The sequence below is a fragment of the Sebastes umbrosus genome, chromosome 2 (genome assembly GCF_015220745.1).
Source record: "Sebastes umbrosus isolate fSebUmb1 chromosome 2, fSebUmb1.pri, whole genome shotgun sequence".
In the NCBI taxonomy this organism is placed as follows: domain Eukaryota; kingdom Metazoa; phylum Chordata; class Actinopteri; order Perciformes; family Sebastidae; genus Sebastes; species Sebastes umbrosus.
Window position 1 is genome coordinate 20185100 of NC_051270.1, and position 27945 is coordinate 20213044.

Sequence of the window (27945 nt, forward strand, 5' to 3'; positions counted from 1 at the left end):
GCATATTAATGCCAAAATAAAAATATTGTTAAAACAATAATAGAATTCTGACATTTTTTTGAAATTATATATATTAGGAGAAACTAAAGTAGAAACCGGGCTGATAAAACAAAAAAAAAAAAAAAACAGACCAGTGGGGTATAAAAGTTGTTTAATACCGGTGTGATCCACAACAGCCTCACATTTCATTTGTCATCACATCTCAATGAAAAATCAATAATCCTCACTGACATGTAAAAAGAAAAAATTCATCAAGCAAGAACAAGAACAGTGCATAGTCAAGCAGGCACAAAACACACAGTACATTTCATTTACACTGATATACAACCAGCCTGCTCATCATTTATTCATATATTTTTTTTTTTATCTGAATGACAAACATGTTCCAATGTCAAGCTGGTCGGGGTCCTTTAACCATCTATTGGAAAACCTGATACAATTTTTTTAAAAAGAGCCCAAACGGCCCATAATGCAAGGCATTTAGTTCAAGTATATACTGTATATATATATTTTTTTATACTAAACCTGTTGAATGCTACATGAATAGTTATCTAGCTTAACTGGCTCATAATGAAGGAAAACATTCAAACACAAGTCACAATTGACTGAAAGGATGATTTCCTGAATAACAGCAATTTATTGTCATGTTAATAAGTGCTGGAGAAAGTATTGAGATGGAAAAGGTCACCCAATCCATCCATGGAAAAAAAGCCATTTAATCCTCTCTTTACTTTGAGCCCTTACTCATGTGTGTTATCCACATGAACTACAGCAAAGCACAGAAAGCATCAGCCTGGATGTCATCACATATGATTAACAATAATAACCAATAACCAGACTGAAGTGTGAGTATTATTGTGATCAATGAATTGTCCAGAGGATGATGTTAAGAATACAGAGACTGTGAGGTAGTGTGAGTGAGTGAAGAGAGTGTGGTTTGCTTGTTTGTTAGCTTATATTTAATTCTCATTCAGCTCAATTGTTCCCTGTTCTTAAGTGACCATCAACCTAAAGTAATTATTACTATGGGACACTGAGGAGGAGACAATAACCTACAGTACATGTGATCCAATTACATTTGCAATATCAGTCATATATGCACAAAGCTAATTTACAAACAGAGAGAGTTGAGAGTTCTAACAGCTGCCTTTACTGATAAATCAATGAGAACCAGGTTGAAATCTGCTGGAAGACTATAATGGTGATGAAAATGTATTTAAGTTGAGACATAACGTCTTCATTGTACGACGGTGTGAAGGAAGATTTAAAACAGTCAAAGTACCTTTGCAATCTTAAACATCTCAGAAAGAAGTGAAGAAACTGTTTTCTCTACTCAGGGAAAACACATATTAAATATTTAGCTATCAACATGTTGGCTGAGACTGGAAGCATCTTATTAGATTTATAGATTTAAGGTTGGATAAGGGCAATGAGCCTCAAATAAAATTTATGTCATATGATACCATCACATGATACCAGAACAGTCTGTAACTGACCAATACACACCACAACTAAAATACTCATCACATGATGTCAAATGAATGTTAAAAAGCACATCTCATTTGATTTCTGTTTTGTAACTTGACTACAGATTATTGTGTGGTATGTTTGTGACTGTAGGTCTGCATATCAGAGCCACAAACAGCACTTTTCACAGAAACTTTAGCTTACAGACTTTAAACTGACCTAACAGTAAAATGTGAAAAATGAAAATATTTTTTTAAAATGAAAGTAATTTTTTAGAGTCCCCCCAGAATATAAAAACTACAATTTGAAAAATTGCATTATCTAGGCCATTTAAGACCAGTGCAACACATCATCACCATCTCTCCCATAAACAAGGGATGTCTTTCAGTCTGGACCAGATGGTGCTGAACTTCAGAAATATTCAGTCCAGAGGGATATTTGCCTTGAGGCTGCGTGTCCACCTACAGGTAAAGGGCTGATTTGTTTTGCCGATTCTGCGGGTGTTTTTCCTCCCCTCTGTTCTTGTTCCAGTTCTTTAGCCCTTCGGGTAGAGTAGTGTCTTCATCAAACTCTCCCAGCCCTTCAACAAACTCCTCATACGATGACTTCTCTTGAAAGGGACGATTTCCTAGCAGCTCCACCATGTCGGCTTTGTCTAGAATCTCCTTTTCTAGAAGACGTTTCGCCACCTGCAACACATGACCGATAATACTAAACAACGAGCAGTATAATGATGATGGCTCACTCCATCAACAAAAATGCAAGTGGTGTTACTGGTAACTGAATTCAACAACAGATTAGTTACAACTGATAGCAGAAGTGATAGTAGTATTTATTTATTTTTAAATAATATCACAACTAGTTGTTTAACTTAAAGGGATAGTTTGGGTGTTTTGAAATGGCGTTGTATGAAGTACTTATACATAGTCAGTGTATTACCAGCAGATGATAGTCAGCACGCCCCCCAGTTTGATCGGTGAGTTTGTTTGTGCTATTGTGTGCCTTTGGTGAATCCAAACTAACCAAAGTCACACAACACACACTAACCGAGACCAGCAACTCCCGTGTTCCGAGAGATAAAATTACTGCTTTTTTCAATGGAGTCTGGTTGCTTTGGCGAGAGCATAGAGGGATACAACGGCTTCTGTTCTCCGTCAGACACAGAGACTGTATAGCTGTCTCACGGCAAGGTAAACCAGTGAAAATATTCCAAATATAGGGTACACTTAAACTGATATTGATTTTCTTTAGGTGGGACTTTCTTTTAGTACGCCTGTCTGCTTCTCCAAACTGGGGGCGTGATAACCGTCATCTACTGTAGATAATACACTGACTATGGATAAGTACCTCATACAACCCCACTTCAAAACACCTGAACTATTTCTTTTAGGTAGTTGAGGTTTGCCATCTTACTCACAATTCTTCCAACCTGTTTTACAAATCCTAAATTAAGTGAAGCATAAAATGAGTGATCAAGTTGCTGCATCATACTGTTCAGTGATCTGCTTTGGAGTACGAGACTCTTCATCTTTACTTCTCTCCATCCTTTCCATCAGTGATAATAGTTCTCACCTTCTCCACCATTTCTTTCTTGTCGGTGACGAGCTGAAGTGTTCGCTGGAAGGCGGTGTCTATAAGCGTGCGGACCTCCTGATCTATAAGCTGGGCTGTAGATTCACTGTAGGGCTTCTCAGTTACTACGTCACCCTGCTGAGGGAGGTTGAAGGACACCTGACCCACCGCCTCATTCATTCCAAACTGTACAACCTAAAATATGAAGACAGACAAATCCTGTTAATCAAAAGACAAACCGCTTTGTATGTGCCTTTGGTTACAACATCATTCTCTGACTAACAAAAAGTGCCAAGTGACTTCTATTTGTGCACCTACAGAAATGGTCTGGGCAGTAAAACCAGTTTGTATTGTAGCAGTTAGTGTTACATTAGTGTACAGTGATATGGGAGCTACATGTTTATCTTGTCACTACAATTTTGAGAAAATCAATCTTAAAACCCACTTAGTATATAGAACAAATCACAATTTTGTAATTAGTGTTGTAGTTCATTATTACCTATTTTTAAGCATTAATATGAGTCATCCCCACATACTAAACAACTTCTATTTCAGCATATATGACTCAACACTGACTCTCAATCACATAAAATGTAATTACAATGTATTTTTTGTATCACATACAGTAGTTCACTGCCTTGTGTATCTGTTAACATGCTTGTTGTAAAATGTACCTGTGCATACGCAGACTGCGTGACCTTCCTGAGGTCATCCTGCGCCCCGGTGGTGATTCGCCGAAAGAAAACCTGCTCAGCCACTCGACCCCCCAGCATCATGCACATTCTGTCAAACAGTTGCTCCTGGGTGAACAGGTACTGTTCCTTAGGCAGATACTGTGCATAACCCAAACCTTTCCCTCTGGGAACAATGGACACCTGAGGGAACACATTATAATTAATCTAATTAGCAATACATGGTGAAGTCCTAATTTGATTGTAGGGGGTAAAAACACGATTATGCAAGGGCTGCAATGGGGTGCGAGAGAAAAGAGAAGGGAAATGGTGTGACTACCTTAAGTAGAGGGTCTGCATGTTCTAGGAACCAGCCCGCCACAGCGTGTCCGGCCTCATGATACGCCACAGTAGTCTTCTCTGGAAGCTGCAGTACCTGAGTCTTTTTCTCCATACCTGAAAGCAAGGAGGACGTTTTACCAAACTGTACTGTGTGTGTTTGTTACAAGCAATAGATTATCTGGGTTGATATGCCCTTAGTCGAGAGGTGTCTTTTGGTGCACAAGCCAAAGACTTTATCTTTGAGTACTATGAGATGACACAGTAAGTACAGTAGAATCTAATCCTTACAGGGATGTCTCAATGAGATACATTACAATATACACACAAGTTACTACATTAAAAGCCTGTATGAATATCTTAAATGAAAGCATTTAAAGCATACTGTATGTGGATCAATATAAACTGTATATAAGTAATTAAAACTTCATATTACAGAAATGTATAGAAATTGTTTTTACTAGTAACTAACTTGATAAAGGTGTATCAGATATATCCGACAGTATTCTATGAGTATTGTTATAATATCAAGTGCATGTCAACTTACCTCCAATAACTCTCTCGACTGCCTGCTCAAAGTGCTTTGTATTGACATGTAGGTTGAGGTGACGTGCAGCTATTAAAGCGGCCTCGTTACACACATTTGCAATATCAGCCCCTGAAACACAAAAGGACAACCAAGTTAGACTGTGGTGTGTTATGACAAAATAATAACATAATGAGAGATACAGAAGACAAACTGAGTGATCCTTGTAGATGAATCCAAAGAACCATTGCAAACATGAACCCACATGTCTTGTTCTTACCAGTAAAACCTGGGGTTAGTGCAGCTAGCTTCCTGGCCAAAGCCTCTACTTCTATACTAGTGTCCAACTTCAGAGGTCTTAAATGCACCTTAAAGATGGACGCCCTGCCTTTAATATCTGGTGGGCCTGTAGAAACAAAAAGAAAACAAACATTTTGTGAATTTTCAGGACATTTTTAAAACAAAAGAATGATAAGCAGTGAGCAAAACAAGTGACTTCATTGCATGATATTGTTACTAATAATAAATAAATAGTGTGTCTCAGATTCTGAACCTTATGAGGATGTCGCATTTACAGATATTACAGAAGCTCATTCATCTGGTCCCGTCAACCACTTTGCTCATTTCCTGCATTACAGAAGTTCATGTCATAAAGCTAATTTTCAAGATGACACTGACAGATCAAATCTAGACAAACTACAGCAGCATAAAGGAGGAAGTAAAGGACACAAGCTGCAGAAAGTCAAATTAGAAGTGTTGGTGAAAGTAAACTTGTAGAGCTGTGCATCAAGTTCTGTGCATCAAACTGGGCAGTAAAGACAACACTGAAAGAAAAATCCTGTGACAGCAGTGTGTTGCCATGAAGCTCGCTGTACAGCAGCATTAGCTCTTACTAGGGGAGAACTGTTTTCATGGGCAACCAAAGTTATGAGGTCAATGGAAATGTGAATATTCTGGAGTTTATATTTGGAGGTCTATTCTTAAAGTGGCAGCTGAGAGTCACACAAAGGTAGTTGAGCGTGTGTGAAGGAGCATTTGAAGGACATAAAAAGTTATGTGACTTATTACTGATCAAACATTAACTAGTAATGTGACTTTATCTATCTAATCTAACTAAAAGGGAATCGAGAGACTCAACAACACAGAGAGGAGCGGTGTGTCCCGTCCCTCACGTTGGCCTCCAGTCATCTAATCCTTCTTTTATAGAGAGCCAGCTCTCTCATTTTGACCCAGTTCTCTTTGTCAGAGAGAAAACTGCCCTGCCCACCATTGTCCAGCACTGCTGGCGTAAAGCAAATTAGATCTTAGCAGGCAGAAAAGATCAACCATTTTAACCACAAAGGTAACAGCACACAGCGTGCAACACGCACCTTTAATGACATAACAAGTGAGCAGGCACAACAAAAAAAAAAGAACAGAAGCAAATCTAATAGGCTGGAAGCTAATCTCTATGAAAGTGTGTCAGTCAGTTCATCTTAAGCAGGCATTAAAAAAACAAAGTTAAACCAGCATGCACATTAGTGCCACTGAATTGCATTTGTTGCATAGTGCCTGATGTGAAGTAGTAGACTACTGAGGTGGCATGGTAACACATTCATGCATCAACATGGAATAAATAAAACACCAGAGAGGAAGAACAGGAGAAAAAAGATTGAGGTTGTGTGAATTGCATACTATTTCCGGTGAAATATTACAGTATGCAACCATGCAATGTTGGACACTACGGCGGCATAAATATCCCACAATGCAACAATGTTCATAACAGACATTGATGGGCAGCTCTGTAACGTCAATAACGCTTCAACTGAAATGCAGTATTTCACTTTGCTAGGCGTAATATTTATTTCAAATTAATTAAGACTTTGATTCTCACAAATCATTGTTTGGTCACATGAGGCTGGCACAAGTTACCATGGTTACACGTCTCCAACTGGCAAGGAAGCTCTCAGGAAGTGACGATGTAAATTACTGCTCAGTGCGTCCGAAAAGATACATACTACTGTTTATTCACACAAAAATATGTTGAACGATAGTACACATATTTAATAAGTAGTGCATAGTATGTAATTTTGGACGCAGCCTAAAACTGCAGGTTTGTTGGAGTCTAGAGGAAACTGAGACGTCCAAAGGAAAAAAAAACTGCATCACAGAAAAAGGAAAAGTCAGCCAGGTCATTTGGGATGATTTCAGGGGCAAGATGCAAAATCAAAACCTGTAGATAACTCTTAACTTGCAAATGATAGAGTGAAAATGTATTTCTTTTCTCAACAAATTTAGAAATGACAATTGATTTACAGGAATGTTGAAAGCAAACCCAGGGATAAATGATGATGTTAAGAAAAGATAAATGTCATTAACTGAAACTAGTTCCAGGGAGAGCAGGAAATGATGAAGCTAGAGAGGAGGTCAACCTCAGACAAGTGCTACACTTTACCTATGTATATATGTCGATCAAAGCGTCCCGGCCTCATCAAAGCTGGATCCAGGATATCAGCTCGATTGGTGCCAGCTAAGACAACCACGTTAGTACTACTGTTGAACCCTGTAATGACAAAAACAAGATCTTGTGACATGTTGCACCAGGAATGGGAGAAAGGCTTGGACGCTGACAGAGATGACATAACTGCTTACCGTCCATTTCCACGAGCAACTGGTTGAGGGTGTTTTCCTGCTCGCTCTGGCTGCCAAAGTTCCCACCGCCTCTCTTCCTGCCAACTGCATCGATCTCGTCAATGAAAAGGATGCAGGGGGCATTTTTACGAGCTGTGGCAAACGTATCCCTTATCTAATACAGGACAAAGAGACAACAGATTTATAAATTAGAATTCATTACTACTATACTTAGCATCATTTCCTACCATGTTATTATTGCAACATAGAGCAAAGGTAATCAAATAATCATTGTGTTTACAGATGATGAAATACATGTGACCCATCATTCAGCCCAGTACTGACCCTCGCTGGGCCCACTCCAACAAACATTTCCTGGAACTCTGAGCCGTTGACGGTGATGAAGGGGACGTTGGCCTCTCCTGCAGTGGCCTTAGCTAGCAAGGTCTTGCCGGTACCAGGTGGGCCCGATAACACAGCACCCTGAAAACACAGGTGTTGCTTAATGATCGATACAAATGCCTCAATGAATACTTCACCAGGTGGAGAAAAGTCTCACTTTAAAGATTAATTCTTAGCCCATACTCTTCTTTGGAGAAAAAAATTCAACCGATTGAAATGTCCCTGCCACCCTATACCACAATAATTAATACACAGCTTGGCCCACCTTTGGGATCTTGGCTCCTAGGTCCTGGTACTGCCGCGGGTTCTGCAAGAAGTTGACAAACTCCAAAATCTCCAGTTTGGCCTCCTCACAGCCTGCGACGTCCTTGAACCGAACGCTAATGTCGCCTTTTATTATTTTGGCTTTGGATTCACTCATGCTGAAGGGGTTTCCTCGCCCTTTACCCCCACGACCTCCTGCCATCGGTCCCTGCCGCATTGCGAAAAGTAAAAAGCCGACCAGCAGTAAGGTTGGGAGAATGCTGAAAAGGAGTGACCTGTGGGAAAGAAGCTCCATTAGGCCGCCATCAACCTGAGCAAATCCAAAATGCATAAAAGTCACTTCGATATGAAAGTTTCAGATGAAATTCTCACCCGTCGCTTTCACTGCTGTAGAATACGGGTACTTTCTGTGAGTCCAAACCCATTTCTTGCTGGGCCATTTCCAGGTTACGCTCAAATGAGTCAACACTGCCAATGTTGAACCACAAATAGCTCTGAAACATACACACAACAGAAAACCTATAACAAGCAGTATACAGTAGATTTGCTTGTATACTTCAAAGCAATACTGTGTATGTTTTAAAATAAGAAATAACAAGGAAAATATGAATTCTTCCTTTTACAAATGGAAATAAACAATAAATTGTACTCAGAGGATTTACTGCTACAGTCTTACTTGGTCTGGTAGGACCAGTAGCTTATGCTGGCTAATCTTAGCAAACTATTGTGCATGAATTTTTTAACATTGGAAATTGTAATTTGATCAAATTGTCTTAACTTAAAATCCACTTAGTAGCATTTTCAATCGAATGTCATGAACCTAATCGGTGACTTGGATTTGGATGAATTTTGCTCAGTTGTCAGTTGCAATTGAAAGTTCAGGAGAAACCTAATAAGAGGGCCTTGAGTTAGAGATTATTTTGCCAAATGTATGACTCCCATCTGCTTGTGTTACTGTTAAACTACATTTCGAAACACCACTAACCCTAACCAACAGATACAAAAAAGCAAAAGGACGTAACAGCATTTTCATGCAACTAACCACTTCTGATGTGTTCACTCCTTGGACAGGAATTACTTTGACATATTGTTTATTGACAACCTCCAGGTGATCCACCTGGTTAGAGAGCACAAAGAACAATTTGTTCAGATCATGGTTGCAAAAATAAACAGATAAAAGACAGACAATACCAAAACTAAAACACTCTCCACCTCTTACCAAGCCTCTGTTCAAGTAGTGATGCACAAAGTCCTTCCAGGAGATCTGCATCCCCGTCTCACGGAAGTAAAAGTACAAAAAAGCCGAGGTCATGCCCGCTGCACCGATTGCAAAGTACCGAACTGCTTTTTCATCCAAGGGAAAATCATCCTGTTAGATGAAGAAATATTGGAAGAGAGAGGAGATTAAAAGAGAGACTGGGACTGATACCCTGCGGTGTGGGAGGGTGTAGGGGCCAGATTGGAATTGGGCCCCTGTGTGTGTGTGTGAGTCTCTTGAGCTCTGGCACACCTGAGTCTCATCATCTAATCACCTACTGCAGTATATCAACCCTGGCTTTCCTCCCAGATCGTATCATCTACTACAGTGGTAGCTAGTTTCTCAGACATTACAGGTGATTTTTTTGGAATTCCTGTTTCTGTCTCTGAGTTTAAACTCTGTTTCCTTGTGCTCAGATCCATCTCTGCCTGCCTGCCAGTCTGCTGTTCTCTGCCTGCTCCCTCTCAGCCGTCAACCCAGCTCCTCGCTCCCATCTATTCAGCCACTGGATCAGCCCCAAGAACACTCACCCTCTGCCTAGCCCATCTGCCGTTATCTCCATTCAGAAAACCAAGTTTGCAATAAACCTTTTAACCTGCGTTCTGGGTTCACTCTTTACTGCACATAGATATGCCAAGTTATGGAGGATGCAACTTAAACTTGCACCGATGAGTATATTCAGTCTTAGATTTGATTTTTAAAGACATCATATGCTATCATTTTAGTAAATATATTTGATGTCACTAGGGTTTGTGTGTAGTGCATTTTAATGAGCATTAAAGACGGCCATGATTCGCACCTGAAAGCGCGTCCACCAGTGTGACTCTTCCTTTTTTCCTCCTCTTCGTCTTTTGTCGCCATCATCATTTGTGTCCCGCTCTTCCCTTACAAGAGATTCTTGCTCTTTGGTGTTTTCATCTAAATAGTAATATAAAAACAATCATACACTGCAGCGGAAACAGAGGATGTACAAATGTGATGATGACTTAAACCTTTCTCACCTTCAGCTGATTTGTTGACGCCGGTGCTTTCTTCACTCTTTGGGAAATACTTTTCAAAACCTAAAACCAATTCAACAGCAAACACACACAACAACAACAGAATTAAGTGCAAGTAGCTCACATTGACCTGAAAAGATTTAGGTTATCATTCAGCTACATTACATTTGTGTAACAGCATTAGGGGGTACATCACCTCTTGGTGGTTTGTTTGAGCTAAGTAACCGAGCGAAACTGTGTTGATATAATCCTCCACATCTCCTTTGGATCAGTGACGCCTTCTGAAACACAGATACGGTATGATGAATATGTTAGCAGTGAGAGCAGGGCCATAAAAACACCTATGGAAAAGGAGGGCATAAATTCAACATGCTATATGTAGTAGATGTTGACAGGCGATACAAAATGAAACATGATAATCCACAGTCCCATAAAATCTACAGCTGTTATGAATCAGTCATGAGAAAGCTGTCCCGACACATGTTTTTTTTCCAAACAACATTATTTAAAGGATTACTGAAATCTCATTATGACATGGGCATACTGGACTGTGTTACAGTTAACCTAATTTCATTACATCACTGTTGCAGATAACCCACTTATATTTACACACTGAACAGTTGCTTTAAAGCTTACATGGTATTTACTCACATATCTGTCGTCTGTGCACATCAAACACAGATTAAATTATACTATTAAACTACTACAACTAACTACTACTACTAAATATTATAAACACTTTTGGAAAGTAGCTAATATGTGTTTCTTCCTCACAACTTTAAAATCTTTGATAGTGGTTTGTCATTAGAGCCCAACTGATCCACGATTTTTTGCAGCCAATACCATTATTGACACTTGAGAATAATACAAATCTGACAATATTATGTTAGCTGATCTGATTTTTTTTATACATAAACACATAACATAAACAAACCTTTTGTTTACATATCAAGACATATTTGAGTAGTATTGTTGAAAAGATACCAGAAACAGTCAATTTTACATTTTGGGGATATTTTTTAATATTAACTATGGATAAAAAACATTAAACATAATTAAATGAAACTTGAATCGAGAAAGCTTTAAGTCAATTAAACATAAAAATGCAATAAAACGTATTGCTGCAGATTGCTGCAGCCCATATATCTGCCAACATACACACACACACCAGTACCAGTGTAAAATAACACAGCTGCAGCCTTCCAGTGTATGGGTTGGGCTCCATTTGCCATGCCACCAGAGAGAAAATGAAATTTATATTCCTCATGTGACATCAACAATATCTTAAATAGATTTCCATTCAGAAAACACAATGTTCAGTGTTGAAGTGCAGCTCTTTACCTGGTAATGAACAGCCAAAAAAATCAGTCTGGACTTTAAGTTTTCTCTGGTTAGATTGATCTACTTCAACAGAAAATCATAAAATCTAGTTTTTTTTTTACATCTTATTATGAAGGAAAGACCAACCTGCTTAGTCAAACTCCTATTCATTTCACTACTTTTAGACTCCAACTAAAGCACACAAGCCAGTTTTATTTATATCCAATAACTTACATGTCTTCTAAAATTTGATTAACCTATTTTGCATGGTATAAATGCAACTGAATGAATGAATAATGGACATGCATGGACTAAAAGTGAACAGAAAAGCATAAAGCCTAGTTTTTATTTTACATCTTATTATCAAGGAAAGACCAACCTGCTTAGTCAAACTCCTATTCAAATTCACTTCTTTTAGACTCCAACTAAAGCACACAAGCAAGTTTTATTTCTATCTAATAACTGACATGTCTTCTAACATTTGTTTAACCTATTTTGCAAAGTAAATGCAACTGAATGAATGAATGAATGAATAATGGACATGCATGGACTAAACTAAACCACAGTATAGCAAACAGAGATACGCCCCCTTCAAACAAAACATCATGAAACAGAGGAAACTGACCTCTAAACTAAACACTATCAGTATAAACAACTGAGGAATGATGCACACAAACAATGCTGCAGCTCTGTGTTTGTTTGTTTTGGGGGGTGTGCAGGCTGCACAGAGGAACACTGTGTTCTTTCACACGACAAACCTTCAAAACACAGACAAACAGGGCTCCAACTCCTGCAACACACACTGTTATCCAACGCATATGCAAGTGTTGCAAAACAACCCTGCATTCATCTATTTTGAGAGGAAAGTAGCGACTTTACGCAATGAGAAGAACAAAAACAATAGTCACCGTACCGACGCCAGCGCGCCTCCGTTGCGTAAAGTAGCAGAGATAGTGGATAAGTCTCGGCTCCACGTCCGAACCGCCCGGACCCGGTTCCGAAAGGGCCCGACACTCACAGAGAGCAGAGCCATGGTGTCAGCTACTCTCCCTGGGCTTCACTTCCCTCACTGCATGGATGGACCTGTGAGCTGACAGTGGTGAGTACATGTACACACACACAGCTGTCATCTCGCGAGATTTGGGTTACAAAGTAGCAGCATGTTGCATGTCAGAAGTGGGACATAATGTTTTGTTTTATGCAAAACCTCTATTGCCTGTTTGTTTCTCTTTTTATCCAAGAGACAACTTTATGATATGGTGTGTGGGTTCACTGAACTCTTGCAGCAAACTCCTCTATAAGCATGAATGCATTAATCTGTTTAATTGCAACCATAAATCCTCTTATGATGGTGCTTTAGCTTATTTATCTATATATTATCTATTGCATTTTATATTCTAACACGACTGCATTTGAATTTGGGTTCAATTACACTACATAGGACATACTGTACTTTGCATAACCTACCATGTGCAACTTTTGCAGCAAACTCATGTATATGCATGAATATGAATGCATCAATCTATTTAATTGTAACCATAATTCCTCTTATGATGGAGCTATAGCTTATTAACCTTTATATTATCTGTTACATTTTATATTCTAACACGACTGGATTTGAATTTGGATTCAATGGTTCAATTAGACTACATAGGACATACTGTACTTTGCATGACAGAAATCCAACTCCTCGACCACTCCTACCATATGGTTTCCTACATGCTGCCAAAGTAGGCGGATCATTATGATGCGTTTAAGGTCTAATGAGGGAAAATTATTATTGGGCGAAGGTAAACTTTAAAGGTCCCATATTATAAAAAAAAAGTGAGATTTTCATGTATTTTTATTATAAAGCAGGCTTAAGTCCTATATAAATACTGTGAAAGTATTGAAACGCTCAATCCATGGAGAAATACACACAGCCCGTATTCAGAAACTCTGCATTTGAAACAAGCTGTAAGGATTTTTGCCCATTCGTGACGTCACGAATATACAATATTTAGACCCTTGACACAACTTTAAACGTAAATATTCTAAATGTGTCCCAGTTTATTCCTGGTTGCAGTGTATGTGAATGACATCAGCTGACAGGAAGTACACATGGACCCAAGCTGTTTTCTAGCAATGCAATTCTGTTGCAATTCTGTCAAAATGCGCTAAAACGGAGCGTTTCAGACAGAGGGTAAATACAGGCATATTCAGGCAGACAGTATGAGGAAAATAAAGTTTTTTTTGAACATTACAGCATGTAAACATGTTCTAGTAGAAACACAAAATACAAGTATGAACCTGAAAATGAGCACGATATGGGTCCTTTAATAATTTTTGTTGTTGTTGAAGGAGATGATTTCACAGCAATATAAAATAGATATTAGAGAGGGCATTAAGACCTGTTTAACTTCCACTATCTCTAAGCAACTTAATATAAATTATATAATTTAAACTACTAATGCCAAGATTAATTTTTCAAAGAAAATATTTAAATACAAGAATTTCATTTGAATTGTGTGTTTTTATGCAAATAATTATTATAGATGACAATAATAAAGTAAAATGACAACATTTAGGATTTTTGACGGTTTACACTGACTTCAGGACAGTTGAAATTATTGTTCGGGACGGTAGTGAAAAAAGTTATTCTGGAGTCTTGTATACCAGCTGGCAGCTGCTATAACAAAGCAAAACAACAAACAATCGGTATTGGTCGATGGCTCATCAACGATCGACAATCGGTATATATTAACGCACTGGTTTCGGATCGGTACTCGGTATCGGCCGATACACAAGTTCAGGTATCGGAATCAGTATCTTGAAGGAAAAATGGTACCTGCACATCTCTAATAATGCCTGGGTTATAATCTGTCAAATCATAAATAACCTTTAAGTGACACGGCAGGAGCTGTGATCACTTTTTGGCAACTTTGTCATTAAAAGCCTCTAGGCTCTAGTTTTATAATAAATCTACATACATCAATACAATACATCTCCACAGTGGTGTAAGAGTAAGTAAAATATTTCTGTTATGACCATCATCATCAAATTATGAAAAAACATGGTCGTGTTTTGTTCTACCTCAGGTAGGGGTATCTGAAAAAATAAAGCCCTTTTGAGAATTTGTAGTTCTCCTGTTTAACAACTGTTGATCAATATGACAGTAATAGCATATGGGCCAGTCTTGCATTTTGGGGGTACTTTTGTTGACAGTTGAATAACCCATTGTATTATTTAACATAATAGGCACATGGAAGGATTATCAAATGGGCCTAACAGGCAGTGGTGCAGGGGCCCAAGGGGTCAGGTCAGTGGGCCAGAGAGCTCCTGAGGCAGAGCCTGTGTAAAGAAACGGTTATCAACATTTGTCCTGGCTCAGTCAAAACAAGGGATGTCGCAGTGACCGAGTATGTGCCGATACTGAACATGATCAGATATTTATTATAATTTTGTAGCTGCTAGTTAAAAAAGGCAGATTTTTACACATCTGTGCCAAAGGGGCCCAATAGGTCATAACAACAGGTCATAATTCATCCATGAACAGGTGAAAGTTGAACCACAACACTTCAGTTTTAATGCATTTCATTACTTTATTCATGCAATACTCCACATGTTTTACAACATGGCATGGATTTCACCAACGCCATGTATGTCCATTAGTTTGAAAAAAACAGAATACAGTACATCATGCTGAGAGATAACACAGCCAAAACTCATTATTTTAAAACAAATACTTGAGGTCAACATTTACACATTACCAAAGGTGTCACATAACATCTTTGTCATCTCTGGACAACATGTGCTATAGGTACATTAAGACTGATACCATTAACATGATTAAGACGTTTGGATAACAGCTGTATGTAACCTGACCATCTTAGGCACACAATGTTCATGAGTATTCACATCTATTTGCTACACACTAAACCGAACCGGATTAAACACAGATCAAACTGTCTACAATGAGTTCACAGTTTTGAATAAAAGGAAAGCACATTTAACTTCCATATTCCTTTTCTTTTTCAGTTAAACAATTCTCCTTATAAGAAAATGTACTGGTGATGCATGCTTTGATTATACTGTATATCTGTTGCCAATATATGTATTTATATTTCAAATTATGGCTCTAATTGTATAGACACAACCTTTCTTGTCAAAAAATTGCAAGCAATATAATTTTCTTCCAGTATCCAGGGTGGCTAATTGATAATTAAGACACTCAAAGCAGGCTTATCCTGAAAATTAATATTGCTTTAAGGCATGGAAATATTTTTCTTAAGACCTTATGAAATGTTAAAACAGATCAACAGATTATGACTAAAATGAAAATGTGACAAAAGTGGAGGACGACAAGTGTGGACTGCTTTAGGAGCAGTATTTGTGAGATAAACAGTGTTGGGTTGAAGATGGAATATGTGTAAACATCATAGTCTAACAAATTTAAGTTATTTCTTATTGTAAACTTATTAAACACTATGCATTTTTAGTTGTATTAAATAATAAACGGATGCTTGGAAATGATAGCTCAGTGCAAGGTCACTCAATTAACTTTCAAAAGCATGTTTACAAGATTTTGTTATTGAAATAAAAAACATAAAACTGGAAGCTGAAAGGCAAATTTCTGGTTAATATAATTCTGTGATTTAGTCTTTGGAAGCTTGAGTAGTATAATCCTTAAAATTCAAAACCACTTTTTGTATATGGCAACCTTAAAATTTAGTATTCAGCAAAGTTGGCAGTATAAGTTAATGCAGTCGAGGCTTGTAATAGTTAATATACAACGACTCCTGCATGCATAAACACCTATTGAGGAGGTGGCTTTTCTCTATAGGGCATTTATTTTGTACATTTATACAAGCAGACGCACACACTAACGTGAATCACTCACACAAACACACATACACAGTGTTCAGTACATCCAATTTCAGTATGAATTAAAAAGTTGGATAAAAAATATATATATATTAATTTCCAGATGGGTTTCTAAGTACTTTGCTTCATTATGTAGTGCACATGAAGTTAAGGACACTACAGTATAAACATACGCACAAAACAAACAAAGACGAAACGCTAGTCTCCTTCTAGAGCGCAACATGAGGCAAAGTGCAACTTTCCAGTAACATCAGGTGGTCCTCTCCATACTTTTATGCATCTTTCGCATCTGGCACCTCGTCCTGCTTGCGTTCAGTCATTCGGGCACATCGTGGACAAGTTGTGGAGTTGTCATAGTAACAATCTCTAAAGAGACACATAACAAACACCAACATGTCACATAAAAGGTCATATTAAAAGTGGGGAAAAACAACCTTTTCAGTGCTGCCTGAGGCTTTAACATTTTGTACACTTTACTGCAATGTTGCATTTTAAACTCCCAACTAGCACATTATGTGCTGTATTTTTCAGTGCGACTGGTTGGTTTGTGACTAACCTGTGGAACACAGCAGAGCAGTCGTGGCAGACTGAGGTATGACTGTCAAAAGGGAACAGTATGTCTCCTTCTTTACACAGCTCACACACGAATCCTTTGGCCTGACAACGCTACATGCACAAAATGGGAGAGAAGGTCAGGGTTTCACGGAGGCAACATGTACTCCTTTAGCAAATAATACTATTATCAATAAGTGCTTATTGCCTAATTAAGGTATGTGTGATACATACACAGGAAATAAGCTCACTGACAAAGAGAAGTATTGTTCTTTGTGCTGTACGTATGAGCTCACCTCACAGTCTAGTTTGATGTGCTTAGCAAATGTGGTGTGGATCTCTGTGAGGGAACAGCTGAGTCTGCCACTGGAGATGTCAATCAAATCCTGTAGTGAGTACATATCATCGTTCTCCACAAAGTGCTGCCGCTCTTGTAGCTGGGGGACACAAATAGTACAAAAGAAAATCATTCATGAAAAAGGTTGTTTTTTGTCTGTTGGAGAGCCTTTTTTTTGACAATTTCACAAATATTAAAGGTTATATTGATAACATTTGTATGCAGATGAATCATGTTTTAAAATGAATACATCCATTGAGCTTTTAGAAAGGTACAGAATAAAAAGTATGGCTTTTCCTGAAAAATATATTATGACTGTGAATGAATCGTTTATCTCTTTAGAAGATATCTGACATTCGGTTCCCACTTCTAACAAAGCTTGTGAGCCACTAGTATAACGACGTTGGTATCACGTCTCTGTGTCGTCAGTGATCAAGTTGCCAGTTAAGGTAGAAATAAGGATAAATGGCTGAGTTTATCACTGATGTCTCCATCAGGCTGACCAAAGTTATCAATTGTACCTTTAATGCACATGTTGCCAAGTTGTTAAATACAAGGAGGACAAATTCTAAAAAGTATTTGAGCTGATACTTTACTTGTATCAAGTAAAGTTTACAGTATTTGCACAGACACATACATTGTCTCAATTTTACAGCAGGAACCTTTACCATTACAGTCCAAACTCTTCACTTCCACCACATGGTGGTGCTGTTGTAACATATAACTTATTGGTCACACACCATCATATCATGCCAGACAGTGTTGTATATGAAGTTTTAACTCCACCATACAGAGTCAATTTAGTAAAGAGATGCTCACCTGTAGTAATAGTCGAGCCTCCATGGCCTCCTTACAGGTAATAAAATAGGGTTTCATCAGCAGAATATCTTGACGGAGTTTCTGTAAAGGAAAACACACAAAGGCACATATTGCTGTCAGTCTCACTTAATACGCATAGTTGCAATTGATTTCCCATCTCATTGCATGCGTCATAATGACGCACAAACAGTGATAAAGTGCTAGGATGGGTTGTTACTGTAACAGTAACTATAATGAAGGTGTCAAGGCTAAAACTGAGAACACAGCTGTTAAAGATAATTAGAGCTGTAGAGACTTTACAAACTCCACAATTTCTTGTGGAGTCTTTACAAGTGCCTCCAAAATAAGTGAAGCCACCCACCCTGATCTCGACCAGTTCCTCCACAAAGTTGAATAGCAGCGGGTTGATTTCTTTCAGCTTCAGCACAGGTCGTGGGATCATCAGGGCCAGGTAGCGCATAGAGGAGCGACAAACCTGAAACAGAGAAAACATTGTCAGAACACGGACTTGCTGAATATGCTAATACTAATACCCTTATCATACCAACACAGTGACATGGGTTAAACCTGTATCTGACTGGGATTCACAACCCCTCTCCTGACCGGGGTTAAACTTGAAAGTGGGTCAGATACTGACTGGCAGGCATTTCTAAGAAATGCTTAAACAACATCAAACTGACTGCCCTTGAGTGATTCTCTTGGACTTCACAAAGGTCCACAGAAGACACAGTGAGACAGGCTGTGCAGTACTCCCCATGACTGGTAAATTGACTTTAACGTGTAAAATTTATGGCATACCCCCTTAAGCTTATTTGATGCTTCTGTAATGAAATTCTGCGTAATTCTGAGGTTTAGCAGTAACATTTACAAGAGTACAGTTGCAGATTTGAGTCTCCTTCATCAGTGACATATTGTTGAAAGGTTATTATGGAATTTTTGCCCAATGATGCCAAAAAATTGTTGTCTGCTGAAGTCTCACCAAACGATTCAAAAGCTGCTCTAACATGTGTTAAGTAGACCCACATCATACCCTCATCTCCTTTTTGAAAGGGGTATAACTTAAAGAAAGTTATACATTAATAGATTCATAGATTGATATATAAAAGAAGAAGGGATATTTTTACATGTGGAGTGTATTTTGTTGTGGCCATTAAGTGTACCTTGCGTGATTCAAACTCCCAGTTGTGGATGACACGAGCTGGGACGATGGCGGTGTCATTCCAGTGGCATGTGCTGCAGTAATATTGGCCTGTGTAGTCACACTGTCTGGCTTCAGTCGGCACGCCCCCTAGAAGATAAATATGACACAGTTCAGTCAAACTATGATACAAAATACACTTTAAACATCATGATTAAATATGTAGTATTTATATATGTAAATGAGAATAAACATTTCCAGAAAATTATGTTTTGTGTCAATAGTCAAGCTCATTAATTTCAAGTCAGCAATTTGTCAATGGCTGTAAAGTAACTTTATTTACAACTGTGTGTACATGTCTATCAAGCTAGCTTTAATTTGATTAGCCTACATATTCCTTTTAGATCCTCTGCTTCTCTATTTCAATTTGCCAAACTTAAATCAACAGTCAATTTGTACTCACTCAGTGAAATAGGTGTGCGACATTCTGCACAGCGATAGTCTTGGCGGTCTAGTCCTATCTCAGGGCAGATGCTGAGCTCGTACGCCGACTGGTGGCTGACCTTTGACCTGACACAGGGCTTGGTGATCAGGTTCATACATTTACTATGGCAACGATAATAGCAACCTGAAACAAGAGAGGCATAATCACATGGCATGCTATGGCATTACCACTATACACAGTGGGGTTGGTAATAATGGCTGGTTAACAAATTCAAAGAGCTGTACAAAGATTCTCCTAATGAGTCAGGAAATACATTCTGAGAAAATGAAATGGAAACCTAACAATATAAAATGAATATCTAAAGATATTTAATGAAACTGAAAAAAAAAATGAATCAGAATTCCTGTTCTACTAGCAATCTGATTATAAGGACAGTTGGTAAAAATTACTTTCCTCATCTCTGATTGGCTCAGATAATTTAACAGTATGCATGTGGAGCTTTGAGAGAACATATGAGACGGGGGGATTGGATATGAATCTTTGAGGAGGTACCATATTGTGAGCCTGTGCACGAAGCTTTGAGAGAACAAAAAAGAGATCTTGCATGGTGGTCTGAGTTTTGAACAATCTGTGCCAATTTTGGTACTAAAATAATTATCTCCACTAGGCCATATCAGACTGATGCCCTGTGTGGTGTATCTCACCTGTGCAGGTATACCAAGTCTGGATAAGGCCCCAGATGATAGTGCTACACTTGTCACAGGTCTGTTTCACACTCTTGCTCTTTTCCTTGGAAAAGCGATGCTCCAGTAGGACTCTCAGATTAGGTTCATCCTCCTCGGGGTCCTTTTAAGAGACAGAGTACAAAAATAAAATTCGCCACGACCGCTAACATAGCAGTAACAAAGTTCATGTACTGTTCATTTCATAGTCCTTTAGTTCTCGCTGTATCTGCCTGAAGCATCAGATATGTTTTTTTTCCCTAGGCAAAACAACGTGCAAGATCCCATACAATATACAGCACTGTAAATGACATTCAGCTTATTCACATGATATGGTTTAAAATATCAGTAAAAAACATCTATAAAAGATGACATGGATACTAAGAAACAAGCTAAGTGATTGAATTTTTGACCTAAAGTATGGCTCGTGATATCATTCATGATCCATTTATTTGTCTATATTTTGATTTGAATGTTTTTATGTTTGCTTTTAATGTTTGCTTTTACTGCCAAGAGCTGCTAAACTGTTTTTGTTTTCCATGACAATGACAATAAAGTCTCTATTCTATATTTTATTCTATTCAATGAGTGCGGCCTAATTCATGAAAAAGTTTCTTTTATGGTGGTAAGTTTACAGTAATCAGCCCGAAACATTCCCAGCATGCCACCTGGACAGTTTTATCAGTTTTATCAGAGGTTTTGTAAAGGAGGAGAAATGAATGAGCCATTGAGACAAGCCCCTAAAGAAAACTCTCCCCTTGGGCCACAAAAAACACACCGCTCCAACATGACACAGAAGATCATTAGCATTCTCTTTTCTATGAAATGCATTAAGATCCTAACTGGACTAGTAACTGACTGATTGATTAATATAGATTTTTTTTATTTGCATGTTCTGCAAGACAGTAGATTGTAACACTGTACTTTCTGTAATTTAAAGAAAATCTCAGGAAACAGAAATTGTGCTGTTTGAAACACGTGGAGTTTTTGCAGGAAGTTGCTGATCTCCACAAACTTGTTTATAATCTTATCGGTCTCTAAGAATGTCTGCAATGTTTGCGCTTATTTATCTCATACAGGGCGATGGCTAGAAGTCCCAAAGCGATACTGAAGAAAGTCTATATTTGAAATGTGCCCAGCAGGACTTTTCCCACTCCTGATTACATCTCTGACGCTAATCTCCACCAACAAACCTCCCTTCTCAGCTACAGGCCAACTAGAAATACAGTAAAAAGCCTGGCTTCACATAGTACATGTCTATCTGCAAACATGTGTGTGCAGTTGTGCATTCCACAATATCTAAAACATGCAGGTGAAATTGGTCAATTATGAATTTCTTGAATTTCAATTTGTAGTTTTGCTGATAGTCCCTACTGAGCCGGCATCAACAACTACAATATCATGTTATCACTTCTCCATTCACTTCTCAGTTCCAACCTTTAGTTCCTGTAGTTTGAGACGAAGGTGGATAAGTTTCACCACAGTGTCCTTCTGTCTCTCAGAGTGCTCTGGCAGCTCCAAGATCAGCTTTTTACACTCCTCTATGGCTATTTTCAGCTGTTCAATGTCGGAAGCCACAAACGAACCCTGAAACAGGTGAACAAGAGCAAAAGCATGTTGTACAATACAGTAAGTTTTACAACATGAAACAGTTTCATTTAGTGTGATAAAATCGAGGTGGACAGCAGGCACAATGCTTTACTTACCATTGGCCTTGAGAAGTGGTCCTCAGCTAGACCCAGGTCCATGGTCCGGTCTGAACTGTGAGTTCTGGTCCCAGCGAACAGCTCAGGCCTTGATTCTAAAAAGAAAAACAACTTGGCATAAATAGCTGCTCTTCTTGTAAGCATGCACACTATGGAGTGGTGAGTGCACTCAGTCATGCATGCTAATTTCACACACATGACTGTGGCCACTCAAGACAACACCCTACCCTTCGACTCACTACTAAAGAAGTCTAGAAGAAAAACAAAAGCTCAAAATGGACAACAGAAGGAATCCCATGTAATTATCTTATCAGTTGTGGTAATGTGTAACCAAGTCAGGTGACAGGACAGACTCCTACTGGGTTATTAAAACTGTTGTTCAACTAGATGAATGAACTTTGAACGAAGTGCTGATCCTTTTGCATCTAAAATTAGTCTGTTCCGTAATCATTCATATGTTATGCTTTTAAATCAATTAAATCGCAGTGCTAACATTCTTCCACTGCCGCTGACATGACTGCATGTGTGTACTATGTGCATCGGTCTATCAAACGATTGTGATCCTTATAAGTTACATAACTTTAACCACTAGCCTTATACTTGATGAGTAAGTGAAATGACAACATTTTTGTTTGTGCATATGTGCAATTATTCACAAATCTGTAAGATCAAGAGTTATTACTTCCATACAATACTTATACTTCCAATGTCGTTATATGATGGAAATATCACTTGCAGGGAGACACTGCAGTGTTTTTAGAAGAGTGGTTACTAAATAGAGGTGAGCTTGTGCTTTCTGATATATGATACCACATTAGCTGTTTAGAGATGCATTAACATATTTTATATTTTGGCCACTTGGGGGCAGCAGAACAAGCTGGAACACAACATCTGACTTTGTACCTTATAAAGCTTTTATGGTGAACTTGTTGGCAAATTAAAGCCTTTTTACACATCCAGCAGAAACAGAGCATGTTTCTGTCTTTCTGACAAAATGTAAGTTGTCCTGCATTCTTTCTCTTAGCTCCATTTTGGTCTCCATCAACTCCTGAGAAAGATATTGAGCTGCTTAATGCTGCACTATGATGAGCAGCTACGCCCTAACTTTGTCTATCGGTCATTTGTTGCCAGACAGGGCACATGGATTTATTAAAAAAATACTGAGAGCAATTTAAACAGAATGTGGGATTAGAGGCAACATTTAGACATGAATATACAGCAAGATAACACAATACTTGGAATAATCACTGAACTATGTGTATTGCACTAAGAGGACAACATCGCCTGTACAGTTTAATGAATTCCAATAAAATAACCTTGTAATAAATACTACCTGTTAATACAGTGCACTGTTTTTGTCCACTGTACGAAGTGCATTGATACAACTGTATGGTCATACTCAGCCACTCAATAGATTACCATTGTTTGTTTTGGCTGGTGAGTGCAGCAAATCTAGCAGCCACTTGCATATTTTACCAGCATTTGGCCGGTGGCTGGTGCTAATTTCCAACCCTGTTTGTAGTGTTGTACTGAACAGCATTAAATTGTAAGCAATTTGTGTTTTACAGTCCCCTTCTTCCATAACGTTGTATAGAGGTTCACCTCCTGTGAATACCCTAGAGTTAGTCTGAGGAAAAATTCAAAGCTATATACTAGCAACACATTCCCAAATACAAAGTTTGATCAGCCTCCATTCTGTACTTAATTTGAAATGTCATTTTTGAGAAGTACATTTTTGAGGTTTTGCTTGTCTGCATGAAAATATAAAAATGGGAAAAAGCCACAAACCAAGTCTGTATGCCAAATAAAATCTGTACAAAATGAACACTTAAAAGACACTCTGATCATACCTACAACATATCAACAGTGTATACTGAAATTATAAGTATGATGATATTTATGATATTCAGCAAAATTGAACTGAGGAATCTATAAATGAAATGAAACAAAATAGTAAACGACACTAATCACATATTTTAACAAACTTACTCTCCAGCTTATTGAAAAAATGCAGACAAATGCTGTTACCTGCGTACACGTCCGGACAAAACATGTTGGGTGAATTCAGCTTCTCGGTGCCAGACAGAAAGAGAAACACAGCTCAGTGTGTCAGGCTTTCTTGTCAAAATGATTCTAATTCAACAAAAAGTCTTTAATTCCCAAATCCTGAAATACAGGAAGTGTTACTAAAGTACTGCCTACACTTACGTTTTTCGTTTCCTCTGGTTCAGTTATCATATTTCCCACTTCCTTTTCCATAAGCTTAGAGTTACTCACAACAGTGCAGTGTGCTTGTTCTTTGTGCTAGGATCTGCTCTGAACTAGATGAAAACTGTTTAACCTGTGCAAATATTTGAGGGAAATAATTTGTCAAAATCAGTTTTCAGGAGGGATTCGCTGCCCCATACAGCGAGTGAGCCATAGTGGCATGACTTAAGCACATAGCAGACTCACTGTATTTGGCACTGTAATGGCAGAAAGTCTACCTCTGCAAGTAGATGACATTTAGAAAAGCAGAACACACATCCCACTGCAGCACCCATCTGTTACATCCCAGTCATGTGTTAAAGGTAAATTTATGTTTTCTTTGTTTCCAGTATTTCAGTTGTTATTCCTGTTTTATTTTGGTAAACTCACCCTTGTCTCTTGTTTCCGATACATGACTTCCTACCCTTGTGTGTTTCTCACCTGTGTGATTACCTGCCCTGCCCCGGTGACTTTCTCCTGTCCCCAATCATCCATCCTCCCATGTGTAATTAGTCTGTGTGCTCCCCTTTGTCTGTGTCAGTTTGTCTTTTCTGTTTCAGTGAGCGTTCTAGCGATATACGTAATTCCCAGTTGATTCCTTGCGTTAACGACCTTACTTCTGTGTTTAAGTCTCAGCTTAGTGTTTTTTGGTGCCGTCGCCTATCTTTCCTCGATAGTTTCTAGTTACTGTGTTTTTTTTGTCAAGTAAAGACTGTTGGTTGCATTTTTATCTGAGTGTTATGCTTTTGGGTGATTATACTGCTGGTTGCCAGAGTGCCAGTGATACCATCTCCTCATGACAGACCACAGGCAAGGAACATTCAGGTTTTTTTTTACCCCACAATGACTAATGAATCCCAAATTAAATGGCCTCTTTTCACAGTATACCAAACCAGACTTCTTTTCAGAGTATAAGAACTGGAAGGCATTCATTTCTCATCCTCACAATTTTATCTGCTGCTCTTATACATATCAGCACATAGTTTCTGGGATTTCCCCAATATATCGGCAAGTGATACGGTTAAAATGGAGTTGTGTTGTGCGTGAGTCCTCCTCTGTATATTTTGTCAGTTACCTACAGTGAAATGAAGCATATGACCCGTAAGGTCCAGTTGCAGTCTCGACTAATGAAGCTTTTTCTTCATAAGGTGCGGTGAAGTGCAGTATGAGTTATTGTCAGTCACCAAAATAAACTTTGTTTTAATTTTTCCACGTTTCCATCAGAGTAGCACTGATGATGCAGGACGACAGTCACCAAACCTGTCCAACGAATGATGTCCATACCACTTCATGTTTACCCGTGGTTCATTAGTAATAAGTAGAGCGTACATGAAAGTTGAGCTCTGAACCTAAAGCAACAATACTTTCTTCCCTTAAACTGCACTACAGGCGTGAAAGTGGCCTTAAAGTGAGGTCATATTCTACACTTGAGATGGCTGTGTCATGCTTTGCATGTGAAGAACTTTACCGTGCAGTGGGGGTGTCTTGCCTCCTTGGGGACCATCTTCTTCCTCTCCACGATCAAAGGGATTGAGGCGGGTTTGGCGGAAAATTGCAAGTCTCTCATCATACTCCATTTCATCAGCTACATCTACAGAAGAGAGAATACAGATTACCTCAGACTTTACAAAGCCACAACTGCTATGTGAAGAGGTTTTAGAAACTGGTCCACAGATTCTATTAAAAACAGAAATATCATGAATAAAACGTGGACTGCTTTCCATAACCTCTACAATGAATGAAGGAAACGGTGCACTCTGATTGCTCAGCTGCATCAGTTAGCCTGATGTCCCTGACCTAAACTGTTTGTAAGATACAGCAAAACAGTATGGTTTATGGATATTCCATCAATTTACACCAGTTTGTCATATTGTCTGCCATGCTGAATCTTCAGTGTAAACACACTGCAATAACCACTTGAAATAAACTGAAAACTGACAACTCAGTGTTTGTAATGCATTTACATTAGGTCTGGTACTGTATCTATAATTTAGATGTAAGTGCAGAGCCACGGCTTATATGAACTATGGGATTGACCTGTAGTATGAATGGCTTCATTACCTCTCCTGGGCTTTGCTAATGAAAATATATATATATAAAAAATCAGCAACATTTCAGTGGAATATTTGTAAATAACCTGAAGAGGTGAAATTTCATGCATAATAAGTTTCATGTGCAGATATCCTTATCAGCAGCTGACAGGCTTTTGAGAACGTCCACCACTCTTGATGTCTTTCATTTCAGTATTTATCAATTATTTGACAGGCTACATTTATATCTATAGCTTTTTTAGTATTTGTATCAAAGTAAATACATAGATATACATCTTAAAGAGCTATCAATGGTTAAGAGGCCTGCAATAGATCTGAAGTAGCTGAATAACAGGAAACTTCAACATTCAAGTGAATACTTCAGCTAACTTTTTTTCTGTTCCTGTTTCTTGTTCCCAGAAAGATGTGGTGCATGAAATAAAACACTATGTACTTTACATTAATCTAGTGGTTGCATGTTAATGCATGTTAAAATGGCATAATAATAAATTAAAACCACAGCACTCCTATATGGAAATCAATGTGCTCTATTCAGATACATAACAACATTGCCACTTAGCAGGCTGTAAAGTAGCCTGGTTAGCAGGAAGTCATTTCTAAATAATGATCCAAATACAGACATGTGATTATGTGATTTACATTAATCTAGTGTTTTTTTGGATGCATGTTAATAATAAATTAAAACCACAGCACTCTTCTATGGAAATCAATGTGCTCTATTTAGATATACATAACACTGTAACTTAGCAGGCTGCAAAGTAGCTTAGTGGTTAGCAAGGAAGTCTAAATAATGATCCAAATACAGACATTTAATGAACTATTAATCATACATGTTATATCATGGAGCTGAGTACATGAGGAACAGTTATAAACACCATGTGAAGCCTCGCCTCATAAACTGTAACCAATCAGAGCTGTTGTTGACAATCCTCTCTCATAACATTAACCTTTCTGTTTCACTATTAATGCTTTAACATGTAGGGTATTTAATATGAATAATCACAGATAACGTTATATATATAAAACATCACAGCACACAGATGTCAACAGAGTAGCTAACATTAGCTTTAAACACAACAGTGCTCTGCTTTAGATGTTCATGTTTACTAGTTTATCAGGTCTGTCTGGTCAAACTCACCCCAGTACTCCACCTCACTGATCATTAAGCTGTATAATATGCTTTATGGTTGTCTCTTTCAGGTTAAAATGAGCAGTTCTCCCCGTGTTGTTTTACAATCAGCAACATCACAAGGCTAAAAAGAGTCAAGTCATACATTGTTTTTAAAAAAAGTCGATTTCCGGTTAGTATTTTCAAAATAAAATCCTGCATATCTACCATACACTAATACAAGGAAATAAAAAATACTTTTTTTTTTAATTGTTTTATAAAGTGATTACAAAACAAGTGAAGACATGTGCAGGGACATATATAAAAAAGACCAAAATATATTATACAGAGAAAGACAAATAACAAAGTACAACAACAAAACAAAACAAAACAGAAACAACACAAGGGGATAAAAGCAGGTTGAAGAATGTGTGTGTGTGCGTGTGTGTGTGTGTGTGTGTGTGTGTGTGATGTGGATAATGGGTGTGTGTGTTTGGCATTGAATGAGGCTAGATGGTCATATATGACAT

The 27945-nt window shown here is 38.2% G+C and overlaps 2 protein-coding genes and 1 long non-coding RNA gene across 5 annotated transcripts; 1 reads left to right on the plus strand and 2 right to left on the minus strand.

The window, feature by feature from the left end:
• Positions 1–134: 134 nt before the first annotated feature.
• Positions 135–12503, minus strand: LOC119504418 (AFG3-like protein 1). Of its 2 annotated transcripts, none has more exons than XM_037796509.1 (17): positions 12341–12503; positions 10304–10385; positions 10111–10170; positions 9909–10027; positions 9071–9220; positions 8894–8968; positions 8224–8345; positions 7853–8126; positions 7531–7668; positions 7207–7360; positions 7010–7117; positions 4856–4981; positions 4597–4707; positions 4051–4166; positions 3714–3914; positions 3040–3234; positions 135–2156 (listed from the first exon to the last, which is right to left on the minus strand). In XM_037796509.1, exons 1-17 carry the CDS (start codon positions 12458–12460, stop codon positions 1929–1931), a joined length of 2379 nt encoding a protein of 792 aa, XP_037652437.1. In that variant the 5' UTR covers positions 12461–12503; the 3' UTR covers positions 135–1928. The 2 variants fall into 2 exon arrangements, with proteins under 2 accessions (XP_037652437.1, XP_037652428.1); XM_037796500.1 differs by having other exon boundaries at positions 10304–10388; positions 12341–12460.
• On the plus strand, positions 12389–26194 carry LOC119504450. Its single transcript, XR_005210568.1, has 2 exons — positions 12389–12526; positions 25646–26194. It is a non-coding gene; the product is annotated as an uncharacterized LOC119504450 (long non-coding RNA).
• On the minus strand, positions 14984–27582 carry def8 (differentially expressed in FDCP 8 homolog). Of its 2 annotated transcripts, XM_037796523.1 has the most exons (12): positions 27446–27582; positions 25725–25847; positions 22010–22104; positions 21741–21890; positions 20286–20427; positions 19600–19764; positions 19159–19286; positions 18360–18473; positions 17999–18079; positions 17139–17279; positions 16847–16956; positions 14984–16656 (listed from the first exon to the last, which is right to left on the minus strand). In XM_037796523.1, the coding sequence occupies exons 1-12, from the start codon at positions 27468–27470 to the stop codon at positions 16563–16565; spliced, it is 1368 nt and encodes a 455-aa protein (XP_037652451.1). In that variant the 5' UTR covers positions 27471–27582; the 3' UTR covers positions 14984–16562. The 2 variants fall into 2 exon arrangements, with proteins under 2 accessions (XP_037652451.1, XP_037652461.1); XM_037796533.1 differs by lacking the exons at positions 25725–25847; positions 27446–27582 and adding an exon at positions 24038–24756.
• Between the last annotated feature and the right edge of the window lie 363 nt (positions 27583–27945).